General features: G+C 45.6%; 1 protein-coding gene across 2 annotated transcripts in view; it reads right to left on the reverse strand.

Moving 5' to 3' along the window:
* The window catches only part of LOC136144034 (ATP-binding cassette sub-family C member 4), a 190,755-nt gene extending 176,001 nt beyond the window's left edge, over window positions 1–14,754 (reverse strand). For both annotated transcript variants that reach the window (XM_065901617.1, XM_065901615.1), the window contains exon 1: window positions 14,552–14,754. In XM_065901617.1, the coding sequence (XP_065757689.1) occupies window positions 14,552–14,625 (74 nt within the window). In that variant the 5' untranslated portion in view covers window positions 14,626–14,754. The remainder of the gene's footprint in view (window positions 1–14,551) is intronic.
* Window positions 14,755–15,471: the final 717 nt, after the last annotated feature.

Here is a 15,471-nt window from a genome sequence, read left to right on the forward strand (position 1 = left end):
TTCCAGCCCTAAACCAGCCCGTGAGCTGAATGCCATCATCAACAGAGGCATACCCAGATGAGACCCTTCTCCCTCAATCCCCTGGAAGTAGCCCTCAAACCATAGGATATGCATGACCCCTTTGTTAATAAAAAAGAATGCAACCCACAAGCTTTTTTTCACTAGGAATCTCAACCACAGGACTATAGGGAAACCAGAATTATAACATTAATTAAAATTAATCTTCCTCACCCATTAAAGTAAGACACTTTCCTAGGTTCTAGACCTTAGATACGGTCTTTTTTTTTTTTTTTTTTTACAGAGTTCACACTTGGGAAGAGGGATGATAATCAAATTATAGAGACAGGTCAAGAACAATGATAATAACCAGACAGAAAATAAAACAGGGAGACATGACTGAGGGTGGGGGCGGCCACTTCAGACAAGGTGAAGAACACAGCTCACCAAGGAGGCCAGGCGAGGACCAAGACCCGAAGGACAAGTGTTTCATCATGTTCCAAGCCAAAGGAACAGCAGGGCAGAACCCCAAAGGCCTAAAAGTACTTAATAGAAAAATCCTGAGATGCTAAGTGGTTGCCCCTTAAGCAATAGAGAGCATAATAAAAGAATGTCCTGTAGAAGGGAGAGAACCAGGGAACCTGGGAGAGATAGTAGCTGGGCTTGATTTGAGGTCCCCGAGGAAAGCAGCAAAGGTGCCTGACATCTAGTACCTCCTTTCCGTCCACCCACAGGGCTAAGGCTAACATGTTCAATTGGGTGAATAAAGAAACTGGCTCAGACTGGATCTGGACCAAGATCACACGGCTGGTTACCAGACAGGACAGTCGGCAGAGTTCAAAGTCACTTACTGAGCCTCACCTCAGACACGGGGTCCTGCCAGCAGGGCAGAGGGGTCCTCAGTCTTGGCTGAGCCCAAGGGAGCCCCCACGCCCCTCGGAACCCTCGGCCTATTCTTCCTCCAACCCACTGCAAAAGCACTGTAACCAGTCTATGTCTTAGCTACCTAAGACGGTGAGGGTGCGGGTCATCTGGGGAACTATCAGCCTCTCCACCTGACCCAGGGCTTTAAAGTGACTGGCTGCTCAAAGTGCCCTCGTCTTGGCTTTCTGTTCAGCTGGCTCAGCCGGAGGTAAGCACCTTCACTGGCTGGACTCGAAATACACCTTCAGGAGACCCCTTAGGCACTGTGCCTTCAGCCCCAGGGACTGTGCATTCCCCAGGGGTCCCAGGGCTGGGAGGGACCAAGCAACCCAGATGCCCACGGGCCACCTCCAGGAGCACACTCTCCTTGCAGCTTTCTCAGCCATCACTCTCACGTACAAATCACAGGTCAGGGATTATCTTAGAAGGATACCTGCTCGAGTGGTGACAGTAACAGGATTTCACTTGTCATTAAAATACGTCAAAGTTTAGCTGAACTCTGTCCATAGTTCCTGCTCATACTCCACAGGAGTGTGAGTGTGTGTGTGTGTGTGTGTGTGTGTGTGTGTGTGAGTGTGAGTGTGTGTGTGTGTGTGTGTGTGAGTTGCTCAGTCATGTCCGGCTCTTTGCAACCCCATGGGATCTCCAGGCAAGAATACTGGAGTGGGTTGCCATTCCCTTCTCCGGGGGATCTTCCCAACCCAGGGACTGAACCCACTGGAGAGGGAGGAGCATATTTTATGGAATATGAACTTAGCTCTGTTAGTGCGACCATATTATTTATCATTCAACCTAAGATACTTCAAGGAGTAAAACAGGGTGCTGTTAATAACTACAGTGTGATAAAGGGGTGTAAATCGGGACTGTCCTGGGCAACCCAGGAGTTGAGGTACCTGAACAGGCAAAAGGAGCAACTTTTAGAAAACAGACTGAGAACAGCTCTACAACCTCAGGCGATCAAAAATTTTACTATTAATCTGATTTCAAATCAAATCAAGGTGTTTTTTTTCCCCTTTGGGAGGGAGAGGAGCAGAAGGGAGGCTGCCATACCATATCATTTCCTACCAAAATAAAAAGATACAGGAATTCCCTAGCAACCCAGCTGTTACAACTCCATGCTCTCACCGCTGAGAGCCGGGGTTTGATCTCTGGTCAGGGAACGAAGATCCTACAAGCTGCATGGCCCAGCCAAAAAAACAAAAAAAAACAAAATAAAAATTTTAAAATAAATAAAAAGATGCAAGTGCAAGAATACTAGGATCCTGGCCTGTCAAAAGACCAGGATATAAGGAACACAAACCCTTTGCTCTACAATCAAGTCAAATGCTAAGATCCATTAGGAACCGGGGGACACATCAGAAATTTAAGACTGACCATCAACACCAGATTGTTAAATGTAGGAATAAAGCCATCATTTGTAATGCAATATGCTTTTGGAGATGGACTTCTTAAGAGAATTTCTGCACAAATGAAGATACAATATAGCTTTTTTATAAGCACCACCTGTTCTCTTCTTGGCTCACACCACTCTTCGAGCTGTCCGTAACTCATCCTCCTCTGCCTTCCAAGGCTCTCTGGCACTTGACTTTCAACATCTGAAGCTGAAACAGCCTCCTCCCCATTTACAAATTTGTGTTGCTTTGGACATGAAATTTTTTTAACCTCTCTGCACCTCAGTTTCTTCAGCTGGAGGCAAAGAAAGTGGCTGCACTTGGCCAGTCTTTTATTGATACAAACGTTAATCATGGTTGTGGTAGCGTTCCACCTGGTAGTATAGAAATCTGCTTAAGGTAGCAAGGTATTCTTGAAAATCTCAGTGGGTCCCTGAGTGCTCAGCGTGGCTGTGCCCACAATGAGGGGAGACCCTGCTTCTTACCTCAGTGGGAGGGAGCTGAGAGAGGAAATGGAGGGGAAGGAAGCCAGGCCTTCCACTGATAATCCTCAACCCAAACCTCACTGCACGTGGACTTCTGTGGAAACCAGTAAATAGGGCTGACTTTATGAGGTGGGAGGGACAGCAGAGATAAAAAACAAAACAGAGGGGCTTTCCCTGCAAATCCAGGGGTTGAAACGCCACACTTCCAGTGCAGGGGGCAGAGGTTCAATCCCTGGCTGGGGAACTAAAGATTCCACATTCCCCACCGCACAGCCAAAAGATTAAAAAAAAATTAAAAAATAAATTTAAAAGCTTAAAAATAAGTTACAAAATAAAGCAGAGAACACAGAAGGCAGAAAGCAGAAAGAGGCCTGGGGAAGTGAGCACAGAGGAGGCAGGAAGTGTGGAGGATGACAGCTTCCTGCCTGGAGGCAGCCACCAGCCTGGATGGAGGGGCTGCTGACCTCACTCAGGCACACGCTCCTCCGCGCTTGGGCCGGTGGGTTCTGCCACACACAGGGGGCTGCAGCAGTGCTCACGTTCACCTCTGCCTGCCTTGACATTCTTGCCAGAATTCAGCCTAAACACATGAGCAGGAGGAAACCACAATTGTGGCTTTAAACCACAGACCAGCTGTCTGTGTGGCTCTGGGCCAGCTGAATGCAATCTGTCTGTGGACACCTCACCCCCCGTTCGCCTGCCACCAACTTCTCAGAGTAAGACTTTCCAGGAGAATCAGCCAGAGGTGACTGGGAGTCACAAAATGGTGAGGCCGGCCTCGGGTTCACCCGCACTTTGCAGGTGGAGTTCAGTCTCACCCACAGGAGCCTCACCTACCCTCTCAGACCACTCTTTCCACACACGTTCAGTACTAGGCACTAGTTCCTCACTTTGCTCTGCCCTTACTAGAGAGGCCAGTTCTCAGAAATCAAAAGCAACCGATTCCCTTTTTGTGTCTGTGAGCTGGCGGCTCTGCAGGATTCCTTCCGGCTGCACTTCATCCTTCCTGGAAGGGTTTCTAAGAAGGTCTCCCCCTTTACAGGAAAGGAATCCCTCCTGAGGAACAGGGCTAATGAGAAGGCGGCCCTGCGGAGTTTCCCTTCAAAACACTCAACTTACTTTCTAAGTGGCTCCTAGCAGAGAAGACCATCCACTCCAGAGAGGGAGGGAGGGAGGGTTTTGCAATAATCCTCACTGTCCCCATTTATTGAGGGCTTGATATGCAACAGGCACTTACCTGTACTATTAAAAATGCATTATGTTTTACAGGTAAACAGTGTTCCTCAATGAACACTTAGAACTCATATAAACGCCACCTGTGTAATCTGTGGCACTGATACGCCAACCCCTGCAGGCCCAGGCTTAAGTTTTAAGCCATCTCCCTTCTATTTAAGCAAGCTCCCAGAGTTTTTGAGCAAGCTCTAGGAGTTGATAATAGACAGGAAAGCCTGGCATGTTGCAGTCCATGGGGTCACAGAGTCGGACATGATTGAGCAACTGAACTGAATTTCTGTTTAAGAACAGGACAGTTGGTGGGAGAGAGAAGGAAGTAAGATAGGGAATGGTTCAGGCCAAAATGGCCATATTTAGAAGATACCTCAAATTATAACCATTGTTGCATGTGTGCGATTTTACTTAACAGTACTGCGTACATAGTGGACAAGTAAGTTCTTACATGAAATATCTAGTCTTTCTAGATATTTAGAAGTGTTTAATGCATTTAAAAGTAGAAGTAGTGTAATAACGCTTCTTGTAAATAGCTTTTTAAAACTGACGGGAAATACTGTAATTGGAAATGGAATTGTTAAACCTCCTCTCTGAACAGAAAAACACAAAACAAAACAAAACAGGACAGACAACTTTCCCTCTTTACAGAAAGAGAAAAATATACACTGCCGAGTTGAGAAATTCCTTCAGTAGAAGTTTAAAGTAGTAGCCAGTTGGGTTTATCACATAATCTGTCACATCCTCACCAACTAAACACACCAACAAGGGTCTGGAAAAATAAAAGCAATTTATTGGGCGAGCAACTTTATGTTCATGAGCTTTCTGTGGACAAATGTGAGATTTCCACTCAATCACCCTTATAAACTCAGTCAATCCAGGCATTCTGTGTGCCCCGGGTGAGGAAATACACACAGCAACACAGAGGTCATAGCCCATACTCTGAAATTTGTCACCTTAACTCTGAGCTCCTTAATGTCCTACTTTGGTAAAAGGAAGACAAAACCAGGTACAACAAGGGTTTACTATAAGGATTCAAGGACCAAGTATACCTGTCTCCGCACACAGGAAGCCCCCTTCCTCCCTAGTACCTTGTTGAGTCCCAACAAGAGTGAACAAGCCAGTTGTTCTCATGCTTTGAGAGGAACTTAAAAACAGAGTGCAGATCTTGAAAATATGTAGGTTATTTTCAAGTATCGTTTGATATTGGTTTCTAACATAATTCCACAGTAATAAGAGAACAGACTCTCTTATGATTTCAATAACTTTAGACCATGAAAACTTCTGCACCTTGTTTCATGACCCTGGATATGTCTCCTCGACACTGGAGAGATTTATCATCTATGGGAACTTGAGCAGAATTTGCATCCTGCTGTTGTGTGAATGAAAACTGTATAAATCTTAACCATGTTGAATGAACTGGTTCATAGTGCTTTTCGGGTCTGCTATATCCTACTTTTCTGTCTATTCATTCTATTAGTTTTTGAGAATTTGACATTGAAAACTCCAAAAAAAATCTCAATTTATCTACTTAAAAAGTAAATAAAGTGGGAGGGACCAGGCACTCAAATTTTAGGGCCAACAAGGTGAGTCAATCATACTGAGGGCTGAGAAACTGCTGTATACTCACTAGTAAGAAGAGCACTGGCAAGTTTAACAGATAATTTTAGTTGCTCAGTTGGGTCCGACTCTTGGCCACCCCATGGACTATAGCCTGCCAGGCTCCTCTGGCTGTGGACTTCTCCAGGCAAGACTAGTAAAGTGGATAGCCATTCTCTTCTCCAGGGCATCTTCCTGACCCGGGCATCAAACTCATTACGGAAAACACTAAAAGGGGTTTATCTTACTCAAAGAGGAAACCCACAGTAACAGCCTCATGGTAAGAAGGACAGTGTTCTCTGGCTCCATCGAAAAGTTACAGGCAAGACTTAGGGTGAAAATGTTCCACACATCACAGAGCAGACATAACCTGGGAGAAAGACACACAGGTGTAAAAAATTAACACAGAGAAACCTCAATTACATAGTTGGGAGACCAGGAGTGGGAGCTCTCATGCCTGCAACAATATCAGAGACCAGTGGTAAGAAGTAACAGTCTTTCTTTCCTGGCAAGGATTCAGCCAATGAAAAGCCACAGACGCTGTTTACTACAACAGCTCTCCAAAGTCTCCTTTCCCTCTATAAGAGTTCTCCTTCCTCCTCCTTTGGAGACTTGGACGTGAATTCCCATGGCTACAGACACTGAACTGCAATTCTCTGCTGTTCCCACATAAACCCATCTTTGCGAGAGAAATATCTTGACAGTCTCTTTCAGGTCAACAAAAGGAACGGAGTCAACACATTGGGGGGCCCGTGGATGACTCAGAAAAGCAAATTATTCACTTGACACATCTGAATGGACACTAGTCGACATCTCTCAGGCTGACCAGATGTGGAGTATAAAAACAATATCAAGATAAACCAATATCAAGAATAAACTACAGGAGTTAAATCTGTTACACTGTTTATTTCACTATAAGGACTTAGTAGCAGTAGTAGTTTAGTTGCTAAGTCGTGTCTGACTCTTGCAACCCCATGGACTGTAGCCTGCCAGGCTCCTCTGGCCATGGAATTCTCCAGGCATGAATACTGGAGTAGGTTGCCATTTCCTTCTCCAGGGGATCTTCCCAACCGAGTAATCAAACCCAGGTCTCCTGCATTGCAGGCAGATTCTTTACCGACTGAGCTATGAGGGAAGCCCAAGGACTAAGTAGTAAAATTTAATACACCTTTAGGGTGATCCTTCTGCATCTTCCTAGCAGCTGGAGTTATCGTATAAAATCACCAAAAGTAATCAAACTAAATGCCTGAGAGGACTTCCTTGGGGTTCAGTGGCTAAGATGCCACACTCCCAATGCAGGGGACCCAGGTTCAAGCCCTGGTCAGTAAATTAGATCCCATCTACCCAAACGAAGAGTTCGTATGCCCCAACTAAGATCCAACTTAGCCAAATTAATTAATTTTAAAAAATTAGATATGTGTCTAAAAAGGGGGAACAGAACAAAGCCAGAGAGAGAGCCCTGGAGAGCTTACCCAGACTCCATCAACAACATGTGGATTTTTGACTGTTAATGAAGAACAAGATTCATACAAGTGGTATTCTGAAAATGGTGCAAAGAATCCTAGTTTGAAATTAAACATTTCTATGTATTCACAATTGATAGTTACTGAGGACCTAACAGAACCAACCTCTCTAAACCATCTCAGCACTCAGCTAGTTCACATACCCCTCATGACATCAGCTTCTCTGACAAGAGTCTCTGGAGAGTCTGTCTTGACACCAATGGCAGTTTCCACATCCACACTCCCTTTGCAAGCAGACAGTTCACTGACTGAGGAGTCAGTGTCAGGGGAGTTACAATTCAAGGCAAAATGGTTGTCTGAGGATGACTTACAAATAGCTGAGAAAAGAAGAGAGGCGAAAGGCAAAGGAGAAAAGGAAAGATATATGTCCATCTGAACGCAGAGTTCCACAGAATATCAGGGAGAGATAAGAAAACCTTCCTAAGTGATCAGTGCCAAAAAATAGAAGAAAAACAATAGACTGGGAAAGACTAGAGATCTCGTCAAGAAAATCAGAGATACTAAGGGAACATTTCATGCAAAGATGGGCTCAATAAAGGACAAAAGCAGTATGGACCTTAAAGAAGTGAAAGATACTTTAAAAAGGTGGCAAGAATACACAGAACTATACAAAAAAGATCTTAACGACCCAGATAACCACGATGGTGTGATCACTTACCTAAAGCCAGATATCCAGGAGTCCGAAGTCAAGTGGGCCTTAGGAAGCATCATTATGAACAACGCTAGTGGATGTGATGAAATTCCAGCTGAGCTATTTCAAATCCTAAAAAATGATGATGTGAAGGTGCTGCACTCAATATGCCAGCAAATTTGGAAAACTCAGCAGTGGATACAGGACTGGAAAAGGTCAGTTTTCATTCCAATCCCAAAGAAAGGCAATGCCAAAGAATGTTCAAACTACCGCACAACTGCACTCATCTCTCCCGCTGCAAAGTAATGCTCAAAATTCTCCAAGCCAGGCTTGAACAGTACACAAACCGAGAACTTCCAGGTGTTCAAGTTGGATTTAGAAAACGCAGAGGAACCAGAGATAAAGTTGCCAACATCCGTTGGATCATCAAAAAAGCAAGAGAGTTCCAAAAGAACACCTACTTCGGTTTCATTGACTACACCAAAACCTTTTCACAACAAACTGTGGAAAGTTCTTCAAGAGATGGGAATACCAGACCACCTGACCTGCCTCTTGAGAAACCTGTATACAGGTCAGGAAGCAACAGTTAGAACCAGACATGGAACAATGGACTGGTTCCAAATTAGGAAAGGATCATGACAAGGCTATATATTGTCACCCTGCTTATGTAACTTATATGCAGAGTACATCATGCAAAATGCTAAGCTGGATGAAGCACAAGCTGGAATCAAGACTGCCAGGAGAGATATCAATAACCTCAGATATGCAGAGGACACCGCCCTTATGGCAGAAAGCTGCCGGGAGCCAACACACGAGACCCTACTCCTAACAAGGCCATAAGGGAGAAATCCTGACAGGCAAGGCGGATCAGGTTTTCAGGGGTTTTTGAAAAGGCCAGCTCACGAGATCCCACCCATGACAATGACAAGGTCATGAGGAGAAAGCCTGGCAGGCAAGGCAGATCAGGTTTTCAGGGATTCCAAAAAGCTGCCCCCGGCTCTCACCTTAAAGATGATATCTGTCTTTCTGATGCCTGCCTCAATGGACTACTCCCTAATTTCTCTGACACAGGCAGGAAGGCCTTCCCTGATCTCTTCCCAAATAAGAATCAATTTAGAACTTTAATCAATAAGTTTCCCAGGTGGTGGTATTTTATGAGATTATTCAGGGTGAAAGGAGTGTTTTAATTTAAACTCCTTTCCTGGTAGTTTGTTAGCCAAACGCATTTATGCCTTGGTACTAATATGCATGATTGCTTATAATATCCTAATCATAAAATAGCATAAAGAACCTGATTATATAAAAGCCCTAAAAGATATAGAGCCCTTTTAAGGGGTAAAGGAGTCCTATTAGAAAACATATGAAAATTATTCTATAGGTGGTTACTGGGTTGTGATTTGCTTGCTGTGTTTTGCTTGCTGTATTTTTGCCTTTAATGTGCTAAGGTTGTGTTATAAAAACCATTGTTAATATAGTTAAGATAGAGAAATAAGAATTTAGCCCTAGTGTGGTAACAATGAGATGGTTGTTAATTGTCAGTCAGGAGTGCTAGGCAAAAGCTGCCTCACCAAAGTCACAGAGTCAGTATGAGGTAAACTTCTTAGATAAACGCAACTGACAACTTTTGCAGAAAGATTAATTTTTGTATGAACAAGAATATAATTCTACCTTGTACTATTTCCCTATGACACTGTTACCTTTCAGTTAAGGTCATCATAAAAACGGAAAATAGGTTTACATTCATCTGACCTGCATAAAATGTTAATAGCCCCAGGCCAGAAGATAATGTACAAGACCCTCATAAACAAAGAAGTATGCAGAAAACACCCTGGTTTTGTGAAGGACAAGCTGACATAATGTTAAACTATCTTCCCCTTAGAAATGTACTAACTTAGGGTATAAAAGCTATGGTAAAAAATAAAGCATTGCCAGACTCTGCCAGACTCTCTGCACCCCCGTCTCTCTCTCTCTCTCTCTCTCTCTCTCCCTCGCAGACTTGGCCCTATCAAGGCTGGTCTCACGTGTCTTCTCTCTCTCTCGCCGATGCTGTTCATCCTGAGGGTACCCCCTGGATCCTGCTGGGGCTGGACCCCGGCAGAAAGCGAAGAGGAACTAAAGAGCTTCTTGATGAAAGTGAAAAAGCTGGCTTAAAACTCAACATTCAAAGAGATCATGGCATCTGGTTCCATCATTTCACGGCAAATAGATGGGAGCAACAGTGGAAACAGTGGCAGACTTTATTTTTGGGGGCTCAAAAATCACTTAAGGTAGTGACTGCAGCCATGACATTAAAAGAGGCTTACTCCTTATAAGAAGAGCTATGACCAACCTAGACAGCATATTAAAAAGCAGGGTCGTTACTTTGCTGACAAAGGTCCATATAGTCAAAGCTATGGTTTTTTTTCAGTAGTCATGTATGGATGTGAGAGTTGGACCATAAAGAAAGCTGTGCACCAAAGAACTGATGCTTTTGAACTGTGGTATTAGAGAAGACTCTTCAGAGTCCCTTGGACTGCACGGAGATCAAACAGTCAGTCCAAAAAGAAATCAGTCCTGAATATTCATTCAAAGGACTGATGTTGAAGCTGAGGCTCTAACACTTTAGCCACCTGATGTGAAGAGTCAACTCATTAGAAAAGACCCTGATGCTGGGAAAGATTGAAGGCAGGAGAAGGGGACGACAGAGGATGAGATGGTTCGATGCCATCACTGACTCAATAGACATGAGTTTGAGCAAAATCTGCAAGATGATGGACAGGGAAGCCTGGTGTGCTACAGTTCATGGGGTCGCAAAGAGTCAGACACAACTGAGCAACTGAGCTGACTGACTGATGCGACAAGTGCATCTGGTCCAAGATCCTACTCAACCCTCATCTCTGTGGAGAGGTCCTGTACTAACCCTCAACCTGCTGGCCTCTGGGATGAAGGTGGTAGAGAAATGCAGAGCACACCCAGAGGGCTGAATTGCAGGACAGCAGGGACCATCACCAAGGAGTCTCAGCAGACTGGACAATCCAGTCCCCAGCCGGACATGGTCATTAACAAGTGCTCCTTATTTCCAATAATGGGGATGAGCAACAATTATTCAATAAACCATGACAGGAAAATGGGCTGTTTCAGGAAAAAATGAAATTCTAGCTGGCTTTATTGTTAGAAATGAAACAAGATTAAAATAAAATGCTTACAGAGATTTAAATGATGCTGGGATTTTACAAAGACATATTATAAAAGCAACAGGAGAAACCAAAAAAAGCTTGATATTCTTAACATATAATTTAAAACCTCTAAATTCAGAGAAATGAAAATTTGTAAAATTATAAGTGCTGTTACAAGTTATTTTTTAAAAAATCTATTAATACACAATTCAAAAAAAAAAGTCAATAGGCACCAAAAAAAATGTTCCATTTTTACAAATCAAACAAATTGAAATTAAAAGTGTTTGATATTATCGGACTTCCTGGGGGTCCAGTGGTTAAGACTCTACTCTTCCACTGCCAAGGGGCACAGGTTCCATCCCCAGCCAGGGAACTAAGATCCTGGATGCCTCATGGCAGGGGCCAAAAACCAAAAACTGATATTAACCTTAGACCTAAAAGAATTAATTTAGGTATTCAAAGTTGATACTTAAATAAGCTCACAAAACAACTGTGAAGAGGGCAAATTGGTTTGAACCTTATGGAAAACAATTTGGCCTTTCACTGGTCATTTTACATCTGAGAATAAAGAAAAATGAAAGATATACCACAAAAAAAGAAAAGAAAGATGCGCCACAAAAATACAAGGTCATGAAAAAAAAAATACAAGGTCATGGATATTCATCACATCATAATCAGCAATTAACTGTGATAAACAAAAGTGAAAGACTGCATAAATTGCAATTAAATACCATGTTTTAAAGATTTGTATTAAATGTTAACCATAGGGACTTCCCTGCTGGCCCAGTGGTTGAGGCTCTGAGCTCCCAATGCAGGGGGCACAGGTTCGAACCTTCGTCAGGGAACTAGATCCCACATGCTGCAGCTAAGACCTGGTGCAGCCAAATAATTGAAAATAAATAAATAAATAAATTCAAACTTAAATGTTAACCATAGAAAATTACAAAGGATTCAAGATTCAAAACTATTTTGTTTTATACAAAAGATGAATATGGATAAGCAGGTGTGCATAAAAATTTCTAGGGGAAAGACTAAGAAACAATCAAAATATCAGTAAGTATGCTTGGCTAATAAAAACAAAACCTTATTTCTCTTTTCTTGCTTTATAGTTTTAAATTTCTTACAAAAATAGAAAAAAATGTATATTCTTCTACAAAATCCACAACAATTACCAACACCCATATTGGTAAAAGTCACCAATATCCACATCCTTATACCCTACCTGCAAACTGCTATGAAACACTAAACCGCAGATGAAATTTAAAGTATATACCCAATGAGAACATGAAAACTCGATATTTCTCTACAAGGTGGGCCTTCTCTCTGGGCAAAACTTCCTAGCTGGGCTCAGTTCATCATTCCCTTGGTAGCAGAAGGAAATCACTAAGGTACCTCAGGCTTTGAACAAAAGACGGCTATTATGGTCAACAACTAAGTCTGCCAACTTTGAACCCCCTCTCCTCGGGATCCTCATTCCCCACCATGGATGGAACCCGCCCCGCCCTGCACTACAAGAGCAGAGTCTTAACCACTGGTCTGCCAGAAGTCTGGACCCCTTTTTAAAAGATTATACTGAAGTAACAATGCCAGTGGGAGGGCTGGCTTAAAGCAGTTGCCACCATCAACCTGTCACCAGAATCACCTGGAACGCTTCTTTAAACCTCATCCCCAGAGCTTCCAATTTTACAGAACTGATCTAGAATGAGTGCAGGAAAATTGCATTTCTAACAGGCTCCCAGGTCCATACAGTCAAAGCTATGGTTTTTCCAGTAGTCATGTATGGTTGTGAGAGTTGGACCATGAAGAAGGCTGAGCACCGAAGAATTGATGCTTTTGAACTGTGGTGTTGAAGACTCTTCAGAGTCCCTTGGACTGCAAGAAGATCAAACCAATCCATCCTAAAGGAAATCAATCCTGAATATTCGTTGGAAGGACTGATAGTGAAACTGAAGCTCCAATACTCTGGCCACCTGATGTGAAGAGCTGACTCATCAGAAAAGACCCTGATGCTGGGAAAGATGGAAGGCAGGAGGAGACAGGGACGACAGAGGATGAGATGGTTGGATGGCATCACGGCCCTGATGGACATGAGTTTGAGCAAACTGCGGGAGCTGATGAAGATGATGAAGGACAGGGAAGCCTGGTGTGCTGCAGTCCATGGGGTCACAAAGAGTCGGACACAACTGAGCGAATGAACAACAACAGGCTCCCAGGTGAGGACGCTGCAGGTCTGAGAGCTGTACTTTGAGAACAGCCGCCCTAAAGCTTGATTATAGATGTTTCACATGCATCATCTCCCACAGCAAGAACCTGAATTGTCTACAAGAACTAAAGTGTGTTTGGAATCACCTTTATGCATTTTGGAACAAGTAAGCATACCAACAGAAACAGTTACACACAGGTTACAACAGTTACAGGTTAAAGTTATAACAATTAACAGAACTGTAGTTACCCACACAGGAATCACAGGCTCAGAAGTCAGACTGCCTAGTCCAGGATCCCACTTCACCACTTAGTCACCATGTGATGTAGGTAACTTCCTCAACCTCTATGCTTCAGTACCTTCAGCTGTAAAAGATAATAGCTCCATCTGCTCCCACAGGAATACTGGAAATGGGTGCCTACGACAACCAATGAGAGGTCCTCACCTTCCATTTCCATGCATATATTTTTAAAATCCACAAAAACGGTCTTGGAGAGTTCCTTGCCCTCCCCGCCCTGCCTGAAGTTATAGGAACAACCACAAACCACTTCTCTGAAGGCTAGAGATCTGGACACGACCCCACAGGCTTCAGGGACCCCAAGCCCAGAGTGGTCCTCAAAGATGGAAGGGTAAATAAATATTCACAATAGGGAAAGCGGTTGGTCAAAATACCTACGCCGGTCGTCGCTGTGTGTCCCAGGCAAAAGCAAAACATGGTCAAGAATAGTGTCCCCATTCATTACATAAAAATTGTTTCTTTACCCACTACAAATTTGCCTTAATTAGGTACCAGACGCACACAGACAGAGGGAGGGAGGGATAGAGACAGCGTCACAGGCAGACAGAGCGCCGGGTGCAACTGGCCGGCAGATGTCACATAAGGAATATGGTTAAAAGTGGGGACATTATTGGAAGACGGCAATTGGTCCAGGGCTTTTATTACAATAAAGAAAGCTGCTCATAAGCTGCTTGCTTACGGAGAAAAAAAAAAACGGGAAAAAAAAGTGCAGTTCTAGCACGGAGGAGCGAATTCCCAGCGGGGAGGAGGTGGGTGGTCCGGTCCTTTCTCCGGCTGGGCGGTGACTCCCCCTGGGCAGCCTCCGTTCTCCGCCTCCCCGCCTCCGGCTCCAGCTGCTCCCCCCGGCTCCGGGAACCGGAGGCTGCCGGAGCGGCGAGCAAATATACTGGGACAGCCGGCGACCCCGCGACCACGTTCCCCTCCTCGGCCTGCTCCCCCTAACCCCGCAAGCCGGCAAGCCGGAGGGGACCACGCGGCCGGCGCGGGGCGGCCCCACCGGCGGCAAGAAGCCGGGCGGCCTGGGGGAGAGCGGAAAGCGCCTCTGCCCCCGAAAGGCGAAGGCGGCATCAGGTACCCGCCCCACGGCGGCGGGGGTATCACAGCCCAGGCGGGGCGCTCACCAGAAGAAGACGCGCGAGCAGAGGTTCGCGTTCCGCAGCGGGTTGGGTTTCACCTCCGGGTACACCGGTTGCATCTTGCCGGCAGCGGCGAGCGCGATTTGGGATCCAGCCGCTGGGGCGTTGGTGCCGCCCGCTGCTCCGGGAGGTGTTGGCCGGGATGCTGGATTTCAGGCCGCCGCGCCGGTCCGCACAGCGGGAGCCGGAGAACCGCCGGCTTCCGGAAGCCGAGCGCCAGCGGCCCGCCGGGTCCCCGCCTCCCGAGGCCGCGCCGCCTCCCGGGCCCGCCTGGAGGACGCCGGCAACGCTCCGCAGCCGGATCGCCGGGACCCAGAGCCACAGGCCGCGAGCGGAGGCGGCGGAGACGCCAAACGTTGGCCGGGGCTGAGGTTGCCCGGAGGCGGCCGAAGGTGCGAGGCGAAGGGAGGGTAAACGGACCGCCCGGCACACGGGGCTCAGAGCCTAGGCGTCCACGTGCTCGCACCCGGCTGCGAACGCGGCCTTAGTTATTGCTCCCGGCCCGGGCACCGCCCCCTCCCCCTAGAACGTGGAGAGGGGAGGTGCGGTGTCTGCCCGCCCCCGCAGCTCGGAAACGCCCCCTGGGCTGCAGTTTTGCAAATATCCTGAAAAAGCTGGCAGAAAGCGTGTACAGTTGGCGCTCCGGGCACCCTGTCCTCTTGGGACCAAACTACGGTCCTCTGGGAAGTCCTCCGACGTACGGCCAAGCCTTTGACGTCGGACAACAGCAGGGTTTAGCACAGAGTGTGTTTGCAGAGCGTCAAGAGCCAAAGAAAACAGGATTCGAAGAACTCAAAACGATTTTGGAAGATGAGTGAATGTTGTCTCTGGGGACAGGCTGTTGGCATCTCGTGTTGCTGCATTGTGTAGGGACCTCTGCGAGCGTTTTGCTGCCCTTTTAGATT

This window comes from Muntiacus reevesi, chromosome 11 (assembly GCF_963930625.1).
Source record: "Muntiacus reevesi chromosome 11, mMunRee1.1, whole genome shotgun sequence".
Taxonomy (NCBI): Eukaryota; Metazoa; Chordata; class Mammalia; order Artiodactyla; family Cervidae; genus Muntiacus; species Muntiacus reevesi.